The sequence below is a fragment of the Triturus cristatus genome, chromosome 8, assembly GCF_964204655.1.
Source record: "Triturus cristatus chromosome 8, aTriCri1.1, whole genome shotgun sequence".
NCBI lineage: Eukaryota > Metazoa > Chordata > Amphibia > Caudata > Salamandridae > Triturus > Triturus cristatus.
In genome coordinates this window covers 403,632,465-403,657,088 of record NC_140591.1, presented here as the reverse complement: position 1 = coordinate 403,657,088, position 24,624 = coordinate 403,632,465, and the positions used below count along the sequence as shown (strand labels likewise).

Sequence of the window (24,624 nt, the reverse complement as noted above, 5' to 3'; positions counted from 1 at the left end):
TCAAAAATACATACTGACACCAGCAAAAAGTTAGGGTAACGATGAAAGCAGGTCCTACTTTCCTACACCTCTTTTAAACAATGAATAACGCAGAGTGGGCAATAAAATGAGCAGAGCCGTTCTAAACAACAACAGGTCCCTAAGTACAACACCCACCTGCCTGACAAACTCATCAAGTACCTGATGAAAGCATGTTCAAGGGCATAAACGAGTCGTGAAAGAGAAATCAAATTTTAAAAAGCAGCCTTATCCATAAATGACTGTATTTTGTTCCAATGTTTCACATCACTTTTCAATTGTCCCAGAAATGGCACCAAGCTCCAGTTTTAAACCTCACGTAGTCATTTATTAATTCCATGCCAATGTTCCAGAACTCCTTAAGGAATCAATAGACCTGTGGTGAATCTGAAACATTTGGTTGTTGAAATTCAACATGAACTCTTACAATATATGTCATAATTGCAGTCCTGGTGGCCAAGTTGTATAAAAAAAATAATTCTTGCTATGTTGAATCGCTGGTATAAGACACCATTTATCCTGACCACAGTTAGTGGCCCAGTATACAACAGAGCCACTCAGAACCTGAATTCCAGGCCAAATCCCATTTTCCAGAGGACATTCATCCCTAAGAGCCATTCGATTGAATTAAACCTCTTGACATTTAGTGACAAAACTGATCTAAACCATCCATGGTGCCCATGCTTTTGTACCGTCTTTGCAGCTTCCGCCCACAAAGCAAGAATTCTGATAGATCATGTTTCATCTGCCCATGATTACAGCCACCAGCAATGAACCTTGGCAGTGCCTTTGACACAATCTTTAGAAGGGAAATGGAGTGATAGGATGAGCAGGACTTCCCAGTTTTAGTGATTCAGGAAGTCCTTCCAACCACAGATGTATTGCCATCCTGCCTTTAACCTTCACATTGTGAAAAAGATCTCATAGCCATGTAGCCAGGATGCCAAATAATTGCATAAGGAAATCAGTAGATGCTACTGGGGCAGTTATTTTTTTTTTTAGGGACACTGACGCTTTAGCTTCATCTCTTATGAAATCAGCTTCTAACAGACACCTAATATAGTTCAACAGCCAAGAGTTCTCTAGTTTCCCAAGAATGTGTTCCATAATTAGGCCCTCTTCTGGGCGCCAGGAATGATACAGGTTTTGAAAATAGTCTGTAAAAGCCTGTGCCTTTTCCACATTTGTCTTCACTTGAATGAATTAATGAATTAAATTACTTTATTCGGCTTCTATCATTATAAAAAAAACATAAAAGCTGTCACATAAAAATACATCACATATTTATACAGATATATAATAATATAGCAGCTATTTCATAAAAAACATTAAAAAAGATAAAATTAAGTTTAAAAGGAAGGAAGTGCTATGAAACTCAGAGGGGATCTGTAATATTTACTGTCTGTAGGGTAAGGAGAGATCAAGTCCCCCCCAATCTGTAGTCGTGTAGTTTTTATAGATTCAATCGATGTCGAAAGATACATTTCAGGAACTTCACTATTGACCTTGCTATCCATTCCTCGTCCAATTGCTGTAGAGCCAATAATGCTGGACAACACCTTCTAATTCCCGTAAGTCTTAAAAACGGTATTAGCCATTTTTTCCTATACTCCCTATAGAATTGGCAAAAGAAAACTGTATGAATCGTTGCCTGTTTGGAGATATTATCACAAGGACAACAAGATAAGACCTTATCCCAGTTGTTATTTGTTGGGAAGTCTACCAAATGATGGAATTCAGCCTAAATCTAACCAAAAGAAATCTTTCAAAGGTGGTAAAATCATAGGTTAGATATGGCTGAATATTAGAAGTGGTTTGGAGGGCCATGCTTTGTTTTACAGTTAATTTTGACACTTCATTAGCAATCCGTAGTTCTTCGAGATGGCTAAGAGACTCCTTTTTCAGTGTTTTTCTAGATACCGCTATGATTGAGGTTGGGACTAGATAGTATTTTTCCATACCTAGATCAGTTAAAAAAGATCTTATGTAAGTTAACCATCGAATCTTAGTTACAGAATCCAGCTCCATGCAGTCTCGGATAATTAATTGTGTAAAGGTATTCTTATCCGATGACCATATACGGTGCCAGAGTAAAAGAGGTTGAATTCTGGCTAAACCTGAAATGTAGGGGATGCCCAATTCCAAGTGGCATACGAAAGTCGATGCACTCGTGGGGAGGGATAGAAGGCATTTCAGGAAGACATTCTCAATCACTTGCAATGAATTTGTTTCTACGTGACCCCACAGTCCAGCCCCATATAGCGCTACAGATTGACATTTAGCTATGTATATTTTTAAGAGTTCCACAGGGGGTCTCTTACCCAATTTTTGGGCAAAATTAACAATGGCCTTTGTAGTTCGAACAAGCTGAAGCTTTCTAGATTCAATTGCTGGTTTCCATTGTAATTTGCGATCAATAATAATTCCCAAATAGGGGTATAGGGCTGTGGTGGCAAGTTTCTCTTGATTCAAATAAATTTCCTTCATCGTTTTTTTACTGGGGCCAGAAGACATAACAAAGGTTTTTTTTATATTTATTCGTAAATCTAAAGTGCCCATAAAATCGGAGTATCTATTCAATGCCCTTTGTAACTCAATCGGGGTTCTGGCCAATATCACTGCGTCATCAGCGTAGAGTAAGGCCGGAATCTGACGATCTTTTACACGTGGGAGGTCCTGACTCCCCTTCAACATGGCTCTCTCCAAGCCGTTAGTATAAAGTGTAAAAAGAAAGGGGGCCAGAACACACCCCTGTCTCACTCCTCTCTCCACACTGAATGAGGCGGTTAGTTCTCCATTGACCCCAAACCTTACCCTAGCTGAGGCATTAGAATACAGTTCACGTAAAAAATTCAATAGTGCTGTGTCTACTCCCATGTCCCGTAATGTGGACCATAATTTCGAGTGGCTGACGCAATCGAAGGCCGCAGACAAGTCCACGTACACCATGTAGACATTGCCTCCTTTAGCAGTTATGTATTTTCCCAACAATAATGACAGGTTTAAGGCCTGATCAACTGTCCCATCCCCTCCCGGAACCCGAACTGAATATCCGATAGAATTTGGGCATCCTCGGCCCAGCCCTGGAGGCGTTCTAGGATAATCCTCCCCACCATTTTGCCCACCGAATCTAATAATGAAATTGGTCGGTAGCATGTAACATCTTGACGATCTCCTTTCTTAAAGATGGAGATCATGATTGATTTAGACCATGAACCTATTAATCCCACCCCACATGCCGCATTAAGGACTCTTGTCAGGATTGGGGCCCAGAGTTCTAGATTTGATTTAAATAGGTCTATAGGTACCCCATCCGGGCCCGGGGCATTTCCATTTTTGCTAGCTTTTAGTGCTAATATCACTTCTTCCATGGTTATACCAATATTTAGGGGATAGGATATTCCTAAAGGTGTTAAGACTGCAGGATCTTGGGTATCCCCTTCCGTGGAGTTATTTGCAAAGATCTTTGAAAAGTGCTCTACCCAGGCCCCCGCATCAATTGCCACCTCAATAGTTGGAGAGTCTTTAGAGTTGCAGAGAAAAGGAGATTTGACTATGGTCCAGAAAGCAGAACTATTTTTTTTTTTTTTTTTTTTAAACCTTTATTCTTTAAAAACCTGGACACAGCTATTCAGCCGACAACCCGGAGGTTCGGCAGCTTTAGGAGAGCAGAACAAAGAAGCGTCCACAGTGCATTAAAGGAGCAGCGAAAAGGTTACATTTTATAATAAACACAAACCCACACCAAACCCCAGCAAGGCGAAAACACTGAATACCAATGGTGATTGCCCCTCAGGGGAGACCGGACCTCCCTCGTCTAACAGTCCCAGTACTGTGATAAGAGGAAAAGGGGGGAAAAGCAGAGGCCCAAGAAGTCAACTATCAATCAGAGATATATACAGAGCTGGAAAGAATGTTAAGAAGAAAGCTGTTCCTCGGGGGGATCCAGATCAGGGGCAAGACATATGCCCCCTCTGTATTGGTTCCACCGCCCCCAGATGGCATGCCACTTCCGAGGGCGCCCTCTAGCGCAATATACTGTCTTTCCCTGAGCATACTCCAGTCCATATTTTCCTTCCACGCAGTCAATGTGGGGGGTCCCACGGAGCCCCACAGGCGCGCGATGTCTCTCTTAGCCACCATGTTACCCAGAGTCACCCACTGGGTCTGTGCCTCATCGTGATCAGTAGGCCCCCAAACATTCAGGAGACAACACCGCGCCTCCGGCTGCATAGCAATGCCCGTCACCTCCCCCATCACCGCATGGACCCTCCTCCAAAAATCCATGATGACACCACATTCCCAAATGATATGCAGGAAAGTACCCACCATACCACAGCCCCTCCTACATAAGCCTTCCTCTGAGAATCCCATATGAACCAACCTTGGCCCCGTCACATAAGTTCTATGGAGTATTTTAAGCTGCACCAGCCTCAGACGTGATGGGATCGCGACCTCCTTAGGAGAGGAAACTGCAGACTGCCAATCCTCGTCATCCAACTCAAGTCCGTCCCTAGTCCACTGGTCCCGCAGCCCCAACAGCATATCCGCCCGAACATTTATCAATTTCTTATAGATGAGAGAGATCGTGCTCTCTGGCATATGGCCATCGAGGATACGGTCCTCCAATGGAGAGGACTCAGGCACCTTCTCACCTTCTACGAGGACTGACCGCAGGGCATGACGCACCTGAACGTAGCGAAAGAACTCGGACGTCCCCAACTCATACTCCTTCTGCAACTCTTCAAAGGACTTCACCCTCCCCTTAATCAGCACATCTCCAACCCTGGAGATACCGATCAAGTCCCATTTATCAAAACCTTTCGTATGCCAAAGCCTACCCAATTTTTCAGATTCAAACAACGGGGTAGCAAGGGTGAGCCTATCCTTCCAGCCCAACGAGTCAGTCGCCAACTTCCACACGCGCACCGCCACCCCAGTGGGCCCTGTGAGGGACGAGTCCAGCGTCCGCGAGTACAACGCTCTATGATAATTACCGCCGCGCAGCAACCATCTGTCCATGGCGTAGCCGGGGCTGAGGGCCGGACCATAGAAACCATGATTAATCGCACTCAACTGGGTGGCCCAATAATAGCGTTGAATGTCTGGAAGCGCAATACCCCCGTCGTACCATGGAAGCGTCAACTTAGCAATCGCTATTCGCGGCCGCCCATCCCACAACAACGATCGTTGGAGGCTTTCGACCTCCCGAAAGTAACTGGCCGGTACCCAATCGAGAGTATTCTGCAGGGCGTAGAGGAACCGGGGAAGAGCCATCATTTTGAACAAGGCGGCGCGCCCGACGAGGGAGAGCGGCAGCCTCCGCCAGCCCGCAACATCCCGCCGCAAACGCTCCAGGGGGGGGAGCAGGTTCTTCTCATATCGCAAAGTGGAATCCGTGGAGATAAAAATCCCCAGATACACGAAGCCCTGCTGAGCGATCTGGATCGAACAAGTTCGCGGGACAGGCGGAACATCTCCGCTCAGAACATATAGATACGATTTACTCCAATTGATGACGAGACCCGAGTTCCTACCAAAAGACGTCAGAACGTCACAAACCACTATAAGCGAGTTCTTGGGCGAGGCGAGATATAACAGGATGTCATCGGCATATAGCGAAATGCGGTCCTCGTGCTCGGGCGACCATCTAAGTCCACGTATATCCGGGTGCCAGCGTATCCACGCCGCCAGCGGCTCGAGGGCGAGGGCGAACAACAAAGGCGACAGGGGGCAACCCTGCCGAGTGCCCCTCCCAAGCTGAAACTGAGTCGACGCCCGCCCGTTTACCACAACACTCGCAAGGGGACCCTCATATAACAACCTCACCCAGCTCACAAAACCAGGGCCAAAGCCGAACTTGGCAAGCACAGCCCACAGATATGCCCATTCCACCGTATCAAAAGCCATCGTGGCATCAAGAGACGCCACAATAGCTGGTTCTCGCAGCGTGCTCGCCCTGGCAATCACCCCATGAAGGCGCCGAAGGTTTAGCGCAGTGTTACGGTGCGGGATAAAACCAGATTGATCCGGGTGGATCAAGTCTCCAAGCACCCTGACCAAGCGGCCCGCCAGAATTTTAGCCAGAATCTTGGGCTCAGCATTAAGGAGTGATATAGGCCGATAGGAGGCACACTTATCTCGGGGTTTACCATCCTTGTGTATCACAACAATCGTCGCCAGTCGCTGATCCAACGGGAGGGACCCACTCCCCCGCGCCTCCACAAACATGGCGCGCAGGTGAGGGGCAACCCTATCCGGAAACAGCTTATACAGGTCAATCGGCAAGCCATTAGGGCCCGAGGCCTTGCCCGAGTTCAGCGCGCGGATAGCACCCGCCACCTCATCAACCGTTATATCTCCATCGAGGTCATCTCTATCTACGTCAGAAAGGCAGGGCAAAGCGATGTCACGCAGGAGGTCAAGCGAATCCTCAGTCGGCCTATCCGAGACTGAGGCATAAACCATACGGAAATAATCCGAAAAACACTTTACTATACCCTCGGGATCAACAACCACCTCTCCCCCCTCTCTCGTCAGCTCCGGCACCACTCTATTAACACGTTCTTTTTTGTCCAGCCAAGCCAGGAGTTTTCCAGCCTTATCGCCAACATCATATAAGCGACCCTACTGTTCCCTACTAAGGATCTTGGCGGCATTCGTTACCAGGTCCTTATATTCCGCTTGCTTCAAGCTCAGCTCATGCAGTGAGGCCGCTGTAACCTCCCCCTCCAGGGCAACCTCTAAGGCCACTATCTCCTCCTCAACCTGTATGACCTCGCCATCTCTCCGTCGCTTGGCCGCCACTACCAAGGAGAGGGCCTCTCCTCTCAGCACAGTCTTAAATGCTTCCCACAGCGACACGGCCGAGTCAACTGAACCCTGATTGTCCTTAAAATAACGATCAACTGTCTTCAACAGCGCACTGCGCATCTTGGGATCACGAAAGTACCAGGGGTTAATAGGAGCAACCCTGCCCCCTCCCTCGCGGCCGACATCCAGCCGGACCCACACTGGCGAATGATCAGATATGCCCCGCGCCATATGCCTAGCCTCAGATACCAATGAGGCGTGCGCAGCCAGAGTGAGCTGGCAATCAATTCGAGAGAGACTACCATGCGCCCCGGAGTGGAAGGTATATTGGCTCTGTGTGGGGTGCCGGAGCCTCCAGCAATCTACCAAACCGAGTGTATCCATAAAGTCTGGAAGCCACTTCTGAGCCCCCCCGGTGTCCCTAGGCGGGTGCCTATCCAGCAAGCCCGAGCCGACAGCATTAAAGTCTCCCCCCACCACTAGCATACCCTCCGGGAGGTCCAACAAGACCCTGCCCAGATCTGCAAACGTGGAGGCCTGCAGGGCAGGAGGGACGTACACCGAAACCAAAACCAGCGTTCTTCCCTCCCACCTCCCCGCCACCGCCACAAACCTCCCCCTATCATCAACAATGGTGGAATCCACCTCGAAAGGTAGTGAAGCTCTAACAAGAATGCCCACACCCCTGGAGCCGGAGGAGAATCCCGAGTGAGCTATGAATTTGTAACCTTTTCTATTGAGGGCATAGCAAGTATTACCTATAAGGTGTGTCTCCTGCAGTAGAGCCACATCAGGCAAAGACCGTTTCAAGAACTGCAATACTATCCCCCGCTTAATACGATCTCCCAAGCCATTAACATTCCAGCTTATAACATTTAAGCCCCTACCCCCCATCCCCACACACAAAGAGGCCCACCCCACACCCGAAGAGCCACCATTGAAGAACCCTGACAACCAGTACTACGCCTTGCAAAAACAAACACCCCAACAACAACCCCAAAATCCCAACTCTCCCCCCCACCCTGCACCCCTGCTGCAGCTTACAAAGCCCCCCCAACTTGCAGTGTGCCTGTCGCCCTACCAAAACCCAAAACTACAAAAAGTACCCTGAGGGAGGAAAGAGCTCCCATCTTCCCCCCGCAACCCTCCGCATTTACTGCAATCAGCTCAAGTCATTGTCTGAAAACAAAGCAAGTCAGTCCGGCTCCAAAGGCATCAACCCTGCCCATCCCGGCCACTCTCCCCTTCCGTGACAGCATCCTCGCCAGTCCGTCGTCGGGGCAAAGCGTCCAACCATTCTCCTGCCATAGCAGGCGAGTCAAAGAAGAAAGTTCGGTCCTCATACACCACACGTAGTCTGGCAGGGAAAAGCATGGCATACTTCAGGTCCCTTTCCCGAAGACGTCTCTTCACCCCCAGGAAACTCTGCCTTTGCTTTTGCACCAGCTGGGTGAAGTCAGGGTAGAAACTCACCGATGCGTTCTGAAAGGGGACCGGGCCCGTCACCCGCGATGCTTGCAGGATGGCGTCCCGATCTCGGAAGTGAAAGAGCCGGGCTACAATCGGTCTCGGAGGGGCTCCCGCCCTGGGCCTCCCGCCAGGAACTCTGTGAGCCCGCTCGACTGCAAAAAACTTTCCAAGGCCCTTAGGCTTCAGATGGCTAAGCACCAGGTCCTCCACGAGCAGATCTACGGAGATCTCGTCCGAGGATTCCGGGACCCCAATAATGCGCACGTTATTGCGCCTGGCCCGGCCCTCAAAGTCCTCCAGCCTACGGGCAGAGAGGTCATTCTCAGCCCGCAGCTTACGAACTTCGGTCTGAAGTTCCGAGACATCATCAGCGAGGCCCGTGGTCTTGAGATCAAGGGTTTTAACCCGCTCGTTAGTTTTGCCCAAATCCGCACGGATCAGGTTGACATCCACTAAGATGGTATCCACTTTGTGCGCAAGGGCATCGAACTGTCTCCCAATCGAGGCCTGCATCCCCTCGAGCGCACCCATGACATCCTGCAACGAGAGCTCCGAGGTCGGGGATGAGGCAGTCTTCTGCGCGTCCAGCGACTGGCTCGATCCACCAGGCGATCCCTTCTGTTGGGCATAGCGATCCATATTATTGGATTGAGTATAGGCTCCCCGCCTGGTAGCCTTGGGTTTCGGCCTATCCGCCTCCGCCTTGCCCGACATGTCTGGCACCGAGCAATCCGGTGCAAAAGGACGACCCTCTCTCAATCAGAGGGAACAGGAGAAGCCAGGTCTGCGACCACCAGTCAGAGTAGGGCGCAAGGCGTCCAGAGGATAGTAAGACATCAGAGGGCACTCCCGGGCCAAGGCAAACAAAGGGCGAGAAAGCGAAAGTGAAAGTACGGCGTTCTCCGCCCGCCAGTTCACACCTCGCCAGGCCGCTGTTGTTCGATTAGGGGCCGGGCATCCTGCCAACTCCAGCCCCTGGCAGCCCTCGGAGATAGGCCTCAATCTTCCACCGTGCACAACTCCGGTTCCCGGTGGGCGATCCGGACCCGGGCAGCATCAATCGCCTCAGCAATAAGTCATCTGCAAGATGCCGTGCATATAAAACAGGAATTAAGACAGGATAATCGACGGAGGGCGCGTGGGTCCCGGGAGCTCAAAGCTCACGCGGCCATCTTGGTCAAGCGCTAGGCTCCTCCCCCACTATTTTTGTTTTTAATGCTTTTCTGGAGTTGCACCCATAGATCCGACTTAAGTTCAGTTTTTCTATCTTTTAAGGCTGAATTATATTCTCTCCTCAAAATTATTATTTCCTGGGGCGCCCTGTCTATTTTTTGCAAAGCTTTTTTAAGTTTGGAATGTGCAACCGTGCATCGGTGGTTGAACCAACCTGTTTTTTTTGAATGAGTTATATTTTTGATTTCACAAACAGAGCATTATTAGTTGCTTTCAGGATCTCCCCAAAGTGGGCCAAAAGTTCAAGTTCTGTGGTGTGCAAGTCTAGGCATTTTACAATGTCATAAGAGACCTCTTTCATTATTCTACTTAGAATTTCTACCGGATCCACCTTTTCCCATTTCAGGGAATATCCATTAAGCTTATCCAAGTAAAGAGAGTTTTGTCTCAATGTGCTAGATAAAGTTTGGATTCGGTATTCATATAGTGGAATAAATGTTATGGTCAGGGCACAGTGGTCACTTATTACGGTGATATGCGTATCAAATTCCTTTGCCCGATTACCCACCAAATTCGAAATTAAAATAAAGTCAATAATAGAGTGACTTTCTCTACCTATAAAAGTCGGATCCGGCCAATCGGTTTCAGGATTCCTTCTATTGGCAATTGCGAGATCCATATCGATTAGTATTTCATTTAAGATAGGACCTACGCCAGTATGCGAGAAATGGAGTATTGGCTCCTCTTGTTCGTCTATTAATCCACACAATAACCCGTTATTTATTTTACATAGATGTAAATTAAAATCACCTCCCCAGATGATGGTTGCACCCATATAGGATGCTATGGTCAATGTTGTTAAATGAAAGGAGATCTGTCGGAGAACTACCCGTAATTCATGCTCCTTTAAGTTGTTATAAAAATTAACCAGGAGAACCAATTCCCCTTTAGCAAAGCGAATACTCAGTATTTGAAAATGGACATCAAGAATGACCGGAGTAATTTGAACATTTCCTAACAAGTTTGTAATATAGATGATTAAACCGCCCTTTGCTCTGCCGGAGGATGTAGGGACGGCGGATGAAAAGTAGGTTTTATAACCTACAAGATGTATTGCGTCGGTAGTCCATGTCTCCTGTAGGCAGATTATATTTGAATGTTCAAAAAGTGTTGGGCCCTGACCATTTTCAATTTTAGGGGATACACCTGCTATGTTCCAAAAAAGCAATGTTATTGGTAGTCCTAGTTTATGCAAAGTTTTCTCCGACTGAGTTTTAAACTGTTTTGATGTTAAAGCTTCCATAGGTCTAGATGAGATGGAATTATTTCCTAGGATATTAGGTGTTATCGGTTCTATTAAATCTAGACTTTTGTGGGGCAATTCGGGACAGACTATCAAATCTTTCAAAGGTGTTAATAATATTGGGTGATTGCTGCCCAACTGAACTATAGAACTTTTATCATTATTATGTAAGCGTGTTGCTATTTTTTGCGGTAGTAGTTTTTCGTCCTGAATTTCCCCGTGGACCTGGGTGGGGCGTCAATCCACAGCTTCCAGTCCCGAAAGAGCGGAGTATCGGTTCGAGATAGGCAGACTATAACTAGGTAGTTCTCTGATGCGGCCAAGTCGAGGACAGACTCTATGGAAATTAGACAGCATGGATTGAGGATAAAAATATGTTAAATCTCGAGTGGAAATTACATCTCCTCCATTCTCCCTCGGCCAATCACCCATGTGTCTAACCACATTTCTATCTCTAAAATTAATAATAATGAGATCGCCTCTTATATCCTTGGGTCTATGTCCCAACCACCATAGTCTCCTAACATTAAGAATTTCGCCATCAATATGGGCCGGCAAGGGTCTATTACAGCCTAACCAATGGATCACTTTGTTCTTAAGTTCCTGCTGTCCCTCAATCCTTGGTCTATTTAATTCCGGTACCCCTGTCAGTACTACCACGTAAGGAGCCGCTTCCGGGGGGAGATCTATTATTTGTTGTTTACCCCTTATCATGTCGTAAGTTGGGAGAGGTCTACTCATAAGTTTGTATTGTTTCTCCTGTTCAGTGAGAATCTTATCTTTACCAGTCTCCCGATCTTCACTAGGTCTAATACTAGGCTTATTATGGATCCGGGGAGTCGTTGGGAGAGCTTCGTTCCCTACTAGAGAATATTGAATTGGTAATTTGTCACCCGATCGTTCTTGGGGAGATTTAGGGTCCGTTGTTTTTGGGTCTGTGACTTGAGTAAAAGCCCTGATCACTTCTGTGTTGGTTTTAATAGTTTGTTCCATAGACTCTAGTTGAGCAGACATTCTTTTTACTCTCTCTAAAAGGGGCAGTATCAATGATTTCACTAGTAATTCCATCGAGCCTATTAGTTCTTTCAAAGATTTAGGCGATGTTGGGGAACTATCTATAATGCTATCCTCTGTTCTATATTTAGAGGTAGCTAAAGAGGTATTTTTCTTTTTAGGTACTTTAACGGACCGCCCAGCCTGAGTGATCCCATTTTTATTCTTTTTGTTTTTCTGTACAGAATGCACCCGGGTTTTATGGGATTTTGGATCATTAGGGTCATCTATAGATATGATTGAAGCCTGATCTACACTAATATCTTCGAGTGATGGACTAGAATGCAAATCTTCTACATTCCCTTTGTTTAAGGTGATTAAATCTTGTGACTCCGTAGGGATACTGATGTCATGTATTTGGTCTATTTTATTCCTTTTATTGGGGGGTGGTGTAATGGCCCTTTGAATGTTACCCAATGAAGAGCGTTTCTTATGAAGAGGTTCGGAAGACAGACGTCGTTCTGTAATGGCTATTTCGTGCTCCAGAGCTGATGCTGCTCTAGTTATAAAGAGATCCAAAGTCCCCCTCACTGAACCGCCCACCATTGATTTTCTGGGCTTAGTAATACGTGAGGTCATGATCCCCGATCACAATGATAATAGTAACACGGAAATAAAGTCAGTGTTTTGGTATATAGCAGTACGAGATGAAGAAAACAATAGCTATACATAGACAAAATGTCCAGTCATATGTAGATCACCTGTGAACAGGGACGACGGAAACACTCACAGAAGGCCAGGTTCACGTACAGCCTCCCAACGAGATCGATAGCGGGAAGATTTAGTGGAGTGGCCCAGCCCAGCCACGGCCTGCCCCTTTGCCCGGGCTTAGCCCGGCGTTGCCCGCGCGCGTTCCCGCGACCCGGGGGTAGAGTTGTTTTTAAAGCGCCTCCAGGCGCGGATGGTGGTATGACAGCTTCCGGTACTGGGGAGCCAGGGAGCCTGGGGGTTGTAGTCTCCCTCCACACAGCGGCCGCGGGGATACCAGACGCGGCGGCGGGAGGGAGACACAGGCAGCGTCGAAATGAAGGGATTCAACAGGTAGGCACAAGGTCCTCGCTTTAGCCCAAGTGACTTCACTTCCTTTCCATCCTCATCTCTGACCCTCCTAATCTGCTTGGAAGCGTATCCCTTCTGCTCAACAATCCCTTCAACTTAACCTTACTCGACGCTTCATACAATCCTGTTTTTATCCAAGTATAATCAACCCTAAGGCCCCAATTACTAACTCCTTTTTACCCATCCCTCAGCCGATTGAGAACTTTTATTTTGGGCCTCTGTAATTGACAGTCTGGGTCTTTTCCAAGGCTAGAATGTGTTTTCAGATCTGTGCTTTTCTCAGGTTATGTGATATTTTGGACATTAGCTTGCTGCAAAATATTGTCTTAGATGTCTCCACAAAGTGACTCCCGAGACTACAGAAATGTATTGTTTTGTAAAAAGTGAGCTGCAACCCCAATCGAGTGCTCACACACCAGGGAAACTTTTAGCTCCCGGGCACGGAGTCTCCATATGTCTTCAGTGCCCCTGTAGTGCACACCAACATTGATCAAAAGGGGTAGTGTTCTAGGAATCTTCTAGCAAAAAAACATATTTCAGATAGGAAAAACATCAGAGCTAAACACAAAGAGATAATCTATCCTAGAGGATATGACATAGGCCCCAAGTGAAGAGTACCAGTGGCAGCTCCTTCGCTAAGGCGGAGGAGCGTCACCCCACTGCTTTTCAGCAATGAAGTTTAGGAAAAATAAAATAATAATAACGTGCGTTATCATTTTAAATAAAATTATAATAACTCACGTTATTATCATGTTATTTTGTCCTGATGTCTGCATCTTTGCGGGGCGGGGCTGCTCTCACGGCAGGAGCAGGGGGAGTGGTGAACACACTGTAAGTGCGCATGAATGTTTGGCGGGCCATCTCAGGCTAGCCAAATATTCATGCGCACTTTGCATGTTCTTCACACAGGCTGCATTACAGCCTGCATGGAGAACATGCCCAGGCTCCCAGTCAGCATCTGAGCGTTGAACCACGGCACTCAGACCGATCACAATGCTGCATTGCAGCGTTGTGATTGGCTGACTGGGAGCCTGGTTGTGCCTACTCTTCCGGCCAGAGCGAGGGACTACGAGGAGAGACGTGACAAGGAAGTGGCGAGAAGGTAAGTTAGGTTTTTTTTTTGCCAAATTTACAGCCACTTCTACCGCATCCCCCTCTTACTTCTGCCTGCCCCACCCGCGGTCCATGCCAGCCACCACTGAAGAATACTGTCTGCTTCATCCATGCTGTTACCTCATACACCCCTCAGACCCAGCATGGAAGCAAAGATAGTAAGCCCAGTACACCTGATCCAGCTACACTCACTGCCACCCAATCTACCCGCTCATAAGCCAATAACATCATTGAATTCACACCCAATAACCTATAACAAGTCGGTAGTAGTACTCAACAATAGAGCTTTTGCCCTGATATTTTGAGGATATCCATAGATTACTGTAATCTCTGAGTGACCACTTTTTGCGGACATTGCCACATTGCACCTATTCAGAGTTCCATACATGAATCACCAGCCCTTACCCCCGCCTCACAGAATTTGGTACTCAGTACCAAACAGGTGTTTTTTGGAATGTCATTCAATCCGGTTTGTTGCTGCTGTGAAATTGGGTCACCACACCACTCTTAATCTTATCCAACATCCCATAACACTCCAATATAGAAAATTGCAGGCTGCCCAGTCCCACCAATATGCAAATCGCAACCCAATGTCTCAAAATACATCCTTGAATCCTTCGATTGTTGGTAGTTCTGCACAAATAAAGTTCCAAGACTATCATCAGATTGGAAGACGACACACAAATGTAATTTCCCTAAGAACCCTCCCGAACTCCTATTACCCTATACTCAGATATTGTTTGTCTTGAAATATCCACTACCCCATGACACAAAGGGCCTGTTGCCTGTTCATAAGTAAATATGCTATACATGAGAAACATGTAAACACTGTCAAAGAAGAAAACTGCACAAGTTAACTCTCTTTTGTGCACTCCCCTCTAAGAAGCATCAAAGTCTCAGACAGTTACCTCAAAGGGTGCCAACATTAGGCAAGTAAGGATCCCTAAAAATGCACCATCTAATATGTTTTCTGTTTTCATAATATTTACATTCTCTGCTTCTGTGTTCACTACAGTTGTATTGTCTGCAATTATCTTGTTACATTTATTCTGCACTAAAATTGGTTTAAAATACAGTATTTAAATTAACAGTGTTGATTTCTTGTGTGAACACACTTGTGGCAAAAGGTTGCCAGGACTTACAAAAGCAAATCAATAAGCCTGACTGTCGATGACAGCTTTTTAAAGTTCCCAATACACTGTTTATTCAGGTAAGTTTGAGAGACATGTAGGGTCATAACTTATCTGTTCCTTCCACTCATGCTAGTAAGTTGGTTCATGCTTGCCCTGCCTGAGAGTCAAGAAGGTTCCACCATGGCACTTAGTTCATAGACTGATAATCTGAGTGTCCTTAAGAGCCACACACAAGTACCTACAACCTATTACTAATACAGAGCGATGTATTGTAATATTGGCCATTCCTCCCTCAGCTCAAATAGGAGCTCTCTACTCTGTTGAAGAATTTGTTAAGTGTTTAACTAGTAAAAGGGTTTCCTGCAGTTCAAAAGATTCAGAATCGCATCCTGAATCAGTTTTAAAACAGGTGGATGGGACTGTACAAATAAAGTTAAGGGCTAGAGATCCAGTTACTAATTATTTGAAGTCATGAAGGTTTCCTGATATTTGGGAGGTGTGGGGGTGAACAGATCCTGGTTGTCACAGCAAGTCCAGTTTATCCCTCTGAAATATTTTAATCTTGCGTAGAGTTTGCACCAATGGAGGTTGCTTCTGGACACTTTGCTACACACACGCCTCCATATCCTCCTACATGTTACATTCCATTTGAGAGACAGGAAATCTCCATACGTTATCAAAAACATTAATTGTGACTTAATAGGAAATTACCATAGATAGTGGAGCCAAGTAGAAAGGGGCGTTGAAAAAATAGAAGATGACTTTTGACCTGGCTTATGTTTTTTTGGGCCTGAATATAGAGCATGAATTAAAATATTTGACACAGTTCATAGCTGAGCGTATCTAACATGTGTATGCAAGATTACCAAATGGATATGAACATAATCCAGGTTTGTTTGCAGTAAGAATAATGGAAACCTCACAGGACAATCCAAATGCACTATCATACATTGATGAGATATGTTTCACTGACAGTGACTTAGAAAGGGTATGCAGAATAGTGACTATTTTAGCCCCACATGGATATAAAATAAATTTCCACAAATCAAAGGTTGCCTTCTTTAGTGTGACCTTTTGGAATAGGGATTATCCAGTTAAGGCAAGGATTGGCACCAGATAGTTTAGACAAATTGCTACTTTGTGACACCGAATGCATTAAGAGAATTACAAGCCTGTATGGTATTCTTGTGTTTTGAAAGGGTTTCTCTGCCCCGTTATGATGAGCAGGTGAAGTCTTTATACAAGTTAATTTCGCCCATCCCTTCTAAAAAGAACTGGACAAATATGCATACAGTGATCTTACCTGAGCTACAAGCAGATGTGTTAGAGACAAATATATGCAAACACGAGACAATAACAAAATTAGGGTTGTTTCAAGCACATCAACCTACACATATGTTTTTTTCAGTGAGGGCAACTTACTCCCATAGCTTGAATCACAGTGAGATTCAGCAGCTGAGGAACAATTTACTTCAACCGAGAAAATTCTGATAGCTATGGAGATGGCCATGTTCAAAGAATGTCCTCTCGCAGAATGAAACAAATTGTGATAGTTTCTCCTGTACCTGCTTTGGCGACAGCTAGTATAGCCAGGGTCACTTGGATTAGGTGAATCTATGGCTGTGGCATTTTTTCAACAATTATGCATTTGCCTCATAATCCATCATCTGCTGCATAATTTGCCAATTTTAAAAAACATTTTTGTTTCTAGCTCAAGCAGATCTAAAGTTACTAAAAATGCGACAACACTTGTTAGTGTGCAGCAAAGGTTGACAGTTCACCTTTCAGTTGAATATTGCTGTATTTGGGTATTAAACTACTACTAATAAAGTTTAATCTCTGTCCAGACAGTGTTAACATGTGCAAAAATGACAAAATATTGATACTATCACAAAATATGCCACATTGTGCCGCATAATATGCATTCTTTTGCCACATAATTTAGTAAACCCTGCTGCATCATTTCATCCTCCCTTGCAGCATAATTCCAGTGGCCCTCACTGTAGCAAACCAAATGCCAGTTCTTGGTGTAGAAGGCACTCACCCCATAATCCTACCAAAATTGTGTAGTGCTAATAAAAGCAGGAAGTTGTCAATTGAGCACATCAATGAACATCATGCGGCACTTCTGTTCAGTGGCCCCCAACAAAAGCCAAAGTGCCTTCATATTAGAGCAATATCTCCTCTTGTCTCCCTATTCTGGAGGTACCCCAAGAAGAGATTAGTCAAGTTGAGATAGTCTCCCCAATCAGAAAGACTGCTGATACTCAAGCTTAACACCTAAAAAATCCTTATTTAGTGCAAGTAGCGTTTTCAACAACTGACCCTAGAAGAATCTCCACCTGTAAGACTTTATTGCTTTGCAAGTAGTTGCATTGTCCTGAGGTGATCCAGATTCTGAAGAAACAAGAGTTCTTTTTCTCCAATTTCCTGTGCTGATGGTTTGCTCATCTGCACCTAAGTTGATGCCTTTCTTCAGCATCTTTGATTACAAGCTTCAGCCATCTTCTGCTGATATTGATGCTGAGTGCACACTCTACAACTTCTCCTTCCATGATCTCGATGACCTGCTTCCCACTATGGCCTCATATCATCAATTATATGTTTGATTATTTGGATTTTGAGAGTCCAGGTCCATAAAACAGTACTCAGTTTACAATGAATAGGTTGTTCACTGTTGCCGCTATTCCCCGTACAGCCAACCTTTGCTTACAGCCTTTTTACCCGATGTGTTTTTAGACTATTTGCATCTTGCAGTATAGTCAAATTAGACATAAAGCCATTGCCTTGCTTGATCTTTTATCAGTCTTCATAGTGACATTTAAACAGGTTGAGTATGATTACATAGGATTCATGTATTCTTTTGAGTACATATATAGTTTTGGGAGTGTTATGTAGTTTGCTTTATGTGTCTCTTTGGAGCCCCCTATATTGTGCACTTGCTAATGTGCTTACTGAGGCATCGGGCTATATAAGTAAATGTTGCTTGCAGCAAAATGAATACATTTCTATTCATTATTGTACAAAAATATATATTACATTTGCTGATTATTTTGATAGTGTGCTTCTAATGTGTCTGTCGATTGTATGCATTTAAATGATTGAAAGGCATAAGAGCCTTAAGCTTTAACATGCATATGTACGTTAATTCCTACTTAATTTTCCTGCCTGACTTGATTAATTGCAAGGTTTATTTTTGCCAAAATAATCCATTTGGAGAGTATAAAACAGCTGTTTAGAGCCCTTTCAAAGAGAGAGAGATACTAGTCTTCGATACTTCCAGGATGCAAACAGAGAGCCTCTCGCAGAGCTGCATTAAGTTCATCATCTCATAACAGTCTTGCTGAGGCATAATTTAGGCTCCCCTTGATTGCAGATCACAGACTAGAAAAATAGATTACTTCAGGTATGCTTGTGTTCTGACTTTAGCTAAATACTCAACCCTCTTACAAAATGCAAACCGTTGATGCTCAAGAATAGGCCAGTAGACATCCGCAAAAATGCGTCATTTAATTTGTTGGCTATTTTCATAATATTTACGAGCTCTACTTTTACAATTACTACATTTATAATGATTTCTTCAATTATTTTGTTACATTTAAAATAAAATACCTGGCAGTCTCTGACAGGTTTCTAATGAGCCCAATTCACATTTTCCTCAGGTAAGTTTGGGAGAAATGTGTGGATCATATTGTGTCTGTTCATTCTGCTCAAGCTGGTATGTTAGTTCAAACCTGTGCTTGCCTGAGGACCAAGAAGGTTCTTCCAGATAGTGTTCATGGAACACTCTGAAAATTTTACGTAACCTTCGATCCATTACAATCCGAATCAGAATTCCTCCCTAATGTCACCTAAGGGCCCTTTCTGGAGCCCAGGTATGGCAATGCTGCAGATATTCAGCGGCGGCCGCTCCTTTAGAGCAGAGGAGCGCCGCCCCCACCAGCTGCAAATAAAACAATAATAAAACAGGTTCTAAACACGTTTTACTATCGTTTTATTTTAATCCCCTGGCGTGCCCCCAGGACACCAACGACAAATCTTGGGGGTGGGTCCAGGGGGTGACACTGCTGGTGGGGGAGTGGTGGGCACTCCCTTCACTGTGAATGAGAGTTTGGCCAGCAGTCTCAGGCCGGCCAAACCCTCATGCGCAGTGAAGCTTTCTCCAGCCACAGGCTCCCAGTCTGCCTATGAGCGCAAGTTGCCGGCGCTTAGGCCAATACTGACGCTGCTTTCATGCAGCGTCAGGATTGGCCGCAGTGCAGTCTGGGAGCCTGTGCCCAGATGCAGGAAGAGCACGCTGCGGCAGGAAACGGCAGCTGTATTAAGGTAAGTTTTTCTTTATTTATTTACTTTTTTTTCCTTCCCACCGAACCCTCTCCTCTGGCCCTCTCTGCCACTTTGGTAAGGGGCGGGCCGCTACTGGATACTGTGCTTCTACTGTTATCAATAAGTTGCCCACCTCTGAATTTTCTTCTTGTCTTCGCCAATCCTCAACCCTCACAACAGTCCCACACTTCATCGGGGCATTGAAAGTGGCATGACTTTTCCTCCTCTATGACATGCAGCACCACTGGAAACAGCATCTTCCGAGAAGGCGGCTCATAGACTGTTGATCTTCTATGCCGAAGTTATCCATTCCTTGATAAAAAACAAATTCAATATTTAGGCTCTCAGATCTCTCTGTAATCCCCATGAATCAGACATCGTAGCATATAGTTCTGCCTTCCACATCTTTAGTCCTACTCAGAAAGAGACCTACGTCTGCAGTCAGTAGAATATTAGAAAATGATCTTGCTCTTTTATTTAGGTATTAAAGTTTTTTGTAAGCAATGCCCGCCACTTTTGGTTCCTATTAACTCAACAGATTACCACTTTGAAATTCAACACTAATGGAATATTCAAAATTTAGAAAAGAAAATCGAAAAACAGAAAACATAGGGAAGCACAAGATCTAGAAAAGTAGAAAAAGACATGTAAAAAGAAGATGGGAGGTAAGACTGGAGAATGAGAAGAAAAGCTGAAGGAAACAGAAGGTATGTGGTGAAAAAGACTAAAAGTGAGAAGGTTGACATATAGGAGATAAAAAAAGTTAAACATGAAGAAAACATGGGAATAGATTACAATTTTAACTTATAAAAAAGAACTAAAGGAAGTATACTAATTGAGAAGTAATAGCTTGGAGTAATATAGCTTGTGTGGTGAGTCTGTCGCAGTTGTAAAACAAGTCCTCAAAGGCTACTTCTGGTCAGGATAAACACTGACTGTTCTGTGGTACAGGCAATAGGGGTTGCGATAGGCCTCTGAAAATCCACTGTGATGGGGTGACCATCAGAGTCTCAGATTTGATGAAAAACAGTTGCTTTTACTGGTATTAGACGGTGAATGGCATTCTTTTCCTCTTAGTCTGTTTAGTTGTTCTGCAGCTGCAAAAATCTATCATCTCGAAATTTGCAATTCATTCCTTGGGTGAAAATGTCAATGTAATCCTGGCCTTGTAGCGATCGTAGGTATGGTTAGCATATAAGCCTGCTTTCCTTTATATATATATAAATTCAATATTGTTTGGTTGCCTTCAGGATATGGAGATGAATTTGAAAGCAATAAGAATGCAGACTTGGAAAGAACGAAAGGAATTGGAAAAAAAGCATAAAGGAAAGGTAACTATAGCCAGAATTCTTACATTGTTACTTACCTATGTCTTCAGAATGGACCTCATACACTTCTGTACCTCTTTGTCCTACTTATATAAATGTGCATTAATTTATCATTCAGAACATGACAGTTGTGTTATGTGCTGCTTTCATTAGTTCTGTGTCTTACTTTGGTAATTCTAGGACCTGAGCATGTAGATGTATGTGGAATGTTGGTTGTGAATATCCCACCAGAGGTAGTTGAAGACAGCTCTAAGAATCTGCAGTTACAGAGAAGAAGCTGTTCCTTTGAGCAGCAGACATTTGGATGAAGTGGATATGCTGCCGTTGCACCTCTGTTGGTCAGCAAAAGTTCATAATGATGTGCAGGTACTGCATCAGGAGGAAAGCCCCTAATCCACCAGTGGTGTCTTCAGTGGTTACAGGCTGATTGCTTTATGGGTTTTTTACCAGTAATGTGGGGTGTCCTTTTAACCAACTGTTAGACCTGGTACCATTGGCGTGAGTCTCCCTTCCATTTTTTGCTGTTGTCTCCTCTGTTTTTAATATGTTTTGCTGGTTTTAGATGCTTTGGGCACTGTGCCACTGCTATTTAGTGCCACAATGCAAGTGCTCCCTATTGTAAATTATTGTAATATATTAGTGACTCCATGATTGGCTTATTTGATTTACTTGTCAGACCCTAGTACAGTGCACCATGTGTGCCCAGGACCTGTAGATCAAATGCTGCTAGTGAGATCGCAGCACTGATTGTGCCACCCACAGATGCAGCTTGTAAAGTGTGTCTCAGGCCTGCCATTGCAGAGCCTGTGTGCAGTCTAGTACTGCCATGTCGACTTGGTAAGTGCACCCACTTATCAGTCCCTAAACCTTCCCTTGTCTACATGTTAGACACCCCTAAGGTAGGCCCTAGGGCAGGGTGCATTGTATGTGAAAGGTAGGACATGCCCGGATGTGTGTAGCATGTCCTGGTAGTGAAATACAGCCAATTTTGTTTTTCACTATTGCAAGGCATAGGCCATAATGGTCAGTTTGATTATAACATCTTATAATCCTAACTGACCCAGGGAACATGGTAGAAAAATGACTTTAGTATGCCTGAACTCAGAATGATAAAATATTTTAGTGAAGTTGGTTTTAACATTCTGTGTTTGAAAATACCACTTTTAGAAAGTAGGTATTTTCTTGCCTCACCATTCAAGCCTACCTCTGCTAGGTTGTATATTCCATGGCTGGTTTGTGAGTGACAGGGGCTGGGTTGGCTCCAGGAGACAGGGTGAGTCAGCACAAGGCTGAATAGACCTATCTGCATTGGGAGTGGTGGGAGGAGTAGCACCTGGGCCTGAATAGGGCTGTGCCTGCCTTCCACAATGCTGCCTCCACCTCCTGTGGTGCGTCTGATCACCCTGGCCCACACTGACAAAGGAAGAAGTTGTGCACTGGCAGAATGCACCCAGAACTGGTTTGGACTAGGTACAGACACTCTCTGCCTTCAGAGACAAAGGATTTGTGTGTATAAAAAGGGGGACCCAGATCCCCGAATTTTAGATCACTTCTGGACATCAAGACGGACCTTTTGCCAAGGAGAAGAACCAGAGAATCTGCAGGAGTTTTTGACTTCCCCTGTGCCAGTGTGTTGCTTTCTGGGGTTGGCCTGCAGTGGTTTCTTTATTGCCAAGGAAAGGAGAAAGACGTTTATTTGCAACTTTCTTCATCTTGAAGAAGAATCTCCAAGGGCTTGAACTGTGCTTGCCTCCTGCTGAAGTCTCAGGGATACAAGACTTGACCACCAGCTCCCCCCTGAATTTCCTTGCTGGGAATTCTGTCTGCAGAAGCCTGTGTGTTGTTGGGAGCTGGAAGCGCGACTCAACGCGAAGAAGCGTATCGCATCCGCAGCTGTTGCCGTCGCATCATCGGAGAAGTGTGCCGCCACCACAAGGGTCGCCGTCGCATCACCGGAGAAGCGTGTCTCCGTCGCAGCTGTGTGTCGTCGCATCCCCGGAGAAGCGTGTCGCTACCGCAAGGGTCGCCGTCGCATCACCGGAGAAGCGTGTCGCAGGGCCTGTTGGGGCTCCAAAGTTACAGAGTTTCCGCACGGCCGTCGGGCCGGCACGCATCGTCTTCACATCGTTGCATTGCATCAAGTGCGCCATCTTCTCACAACACACCGGATTGTCGCATCGCATCAAGGCGCCATCTTGTCGCATCGCAACCGGTACGCACCACGAGATCGTCGCATCACCTCCTCGCCTACTTTGCGCTAGCACTGAGGAACAGATGCATCGCATCCCCCAAAGCAAGGAACCAACGCACCGTTCTCCCTGCAAACCTTTTCTTTATCTTGCGTGACGCATCCAAAGGTACTTTGTGAGAAATGTGTCGCATTTACCATCTAAAGTGAACGGAGTTATTTTTACCATCTTAAAGTCATTTTTTCTAACTACTGTATTGTGGATTTTTGTCGTTTGGGTCTTGTGTTAAGTCTATATAAAGAATACTTATTTTTTATAAAACCTGTGTTGTGTCCATCTGTTGTGTTTTCACTGTATGACTGTATGTGTTCACAAATGCTTTACACACTGCCTCTGAGATAAGCCTTCCTGCTCGTGCCAAGCTACCACAGGGTTGAGCAGGGGTTATTTTAGGAGTGTTGCCCCCTTACTCTGACTAGAAGCAAGGGTCCCTATTTGGACAAAGGTGCAAGCCATTGCCAAATAGAGACTCCCAGTTCTAACATTGGTGGTTAGCGGTGAGGATTTGGATTTGCATTTGTGACTCATATACAGTGATTGGTGTACACTACTAGTGAGTGCAGACCAAACGAAACCACATACATTTTTTGGTAGATTGTTTTTTTCCTTGGAACTGTTATTTTTGCTAAAGACTGCCAGTTCTTATTGCTATGAGTAAAGCAGCATCCAACACATCTATTTATCTAGATTTTGAGGAAGAAAGGTTGGAGGCCTACAATGTGAAACAACTGAAAGCCTTCTGGAGAAAATTTAAAATTGCTACTCCAGGCCTCACCAAGAAGGATGAGTTCCAATAGGCGCTGAGGGCCTGGGTAGAAGCAAGAAATGCCTCTGAGCATGTGGAAGAGCCTGTAGAAGAGGCTGAGAATGCAGAAGGGCAGCTAGAGGGGCCATTGGGTCCAGCCAGGGAGAGAGTGTCTTCCCCCATAGGCAGCAGTGTTTCTTCCAAGGGCCTGTCCCCAGGAGAGCTGGAGGACAGGGACAGAAATAGATTGCTTAGAATGGAGATGGCCAAGCTCAAGTTGGAGGGTCAAAAGGACATAGAGAGTAAGAGGCTGGAGCTTGAGAACAAAATAGCTTTTAAAAGGAAAAAGAGAAATTAGCACATGAGAAATTTTTTATGGAGTTGGAGCTTAAGGCTAAACGTTTTGAAATTAGTCCCTCTGGTCGCAGCCCACCATCTGTGCCTGCAGAAGGCAGGGTATATTTCCCCAAGGATGTCATCAAAGATTTCCATAAGCATGAAGATATTGGGCAGTGGTTTGCAGCCTATGAAATGGCAATGTTGGCCCACCTGGTCCCTGAGAAGGATTGGGGAGCGGGGTTGTGGGGCCGCTTTGTTAGTGATGGGGGGGATACATTGTTAGACCTGCCAAGTGAGAGTAGGATGCTTTATGCCCACATGAAGGTTAGCCCTGATGACAAGATATGGTTTGACCTCAGAACTCTATAGACAGAGGTTCAGGAATTGTAAAAAGCTGGAGGCAACCGCCTGGGTAGAATATGTGTCTTTCTTTTGCAGAGCTATGGATGGTTGGGTGAAGGGTAGCAAAGTGAGTACTTTTGAGGAGCTCTATGATTTATTT

At 45.2% G+C, this 24,624-nt stretch overlaps 1 protein-coding gene across 1 annotated transcript in view; it reads left to right on the top strand.

Moving 5' to 3' along the window:
* LOC146802199 (serine/threonine-protein kinase Nek5-like) overlaps nucleotides 1-24,624 on the top strand; it is a 383,120-nt gene that overhangs the window by 275,067 nt on the left and 83,429 nt on the right. The window contains exon 17 of the mRNA XM_085621788.1: nucleotides 20,712-20,792. Coding sequence (XP_085477914.1) covers nucleotides 20,712-20,792 — 81 coding nt within the window. The remainder of the gene's footprint in view (nucleotides 1-20,711; nucleotides 20,793-24,624) is intronic.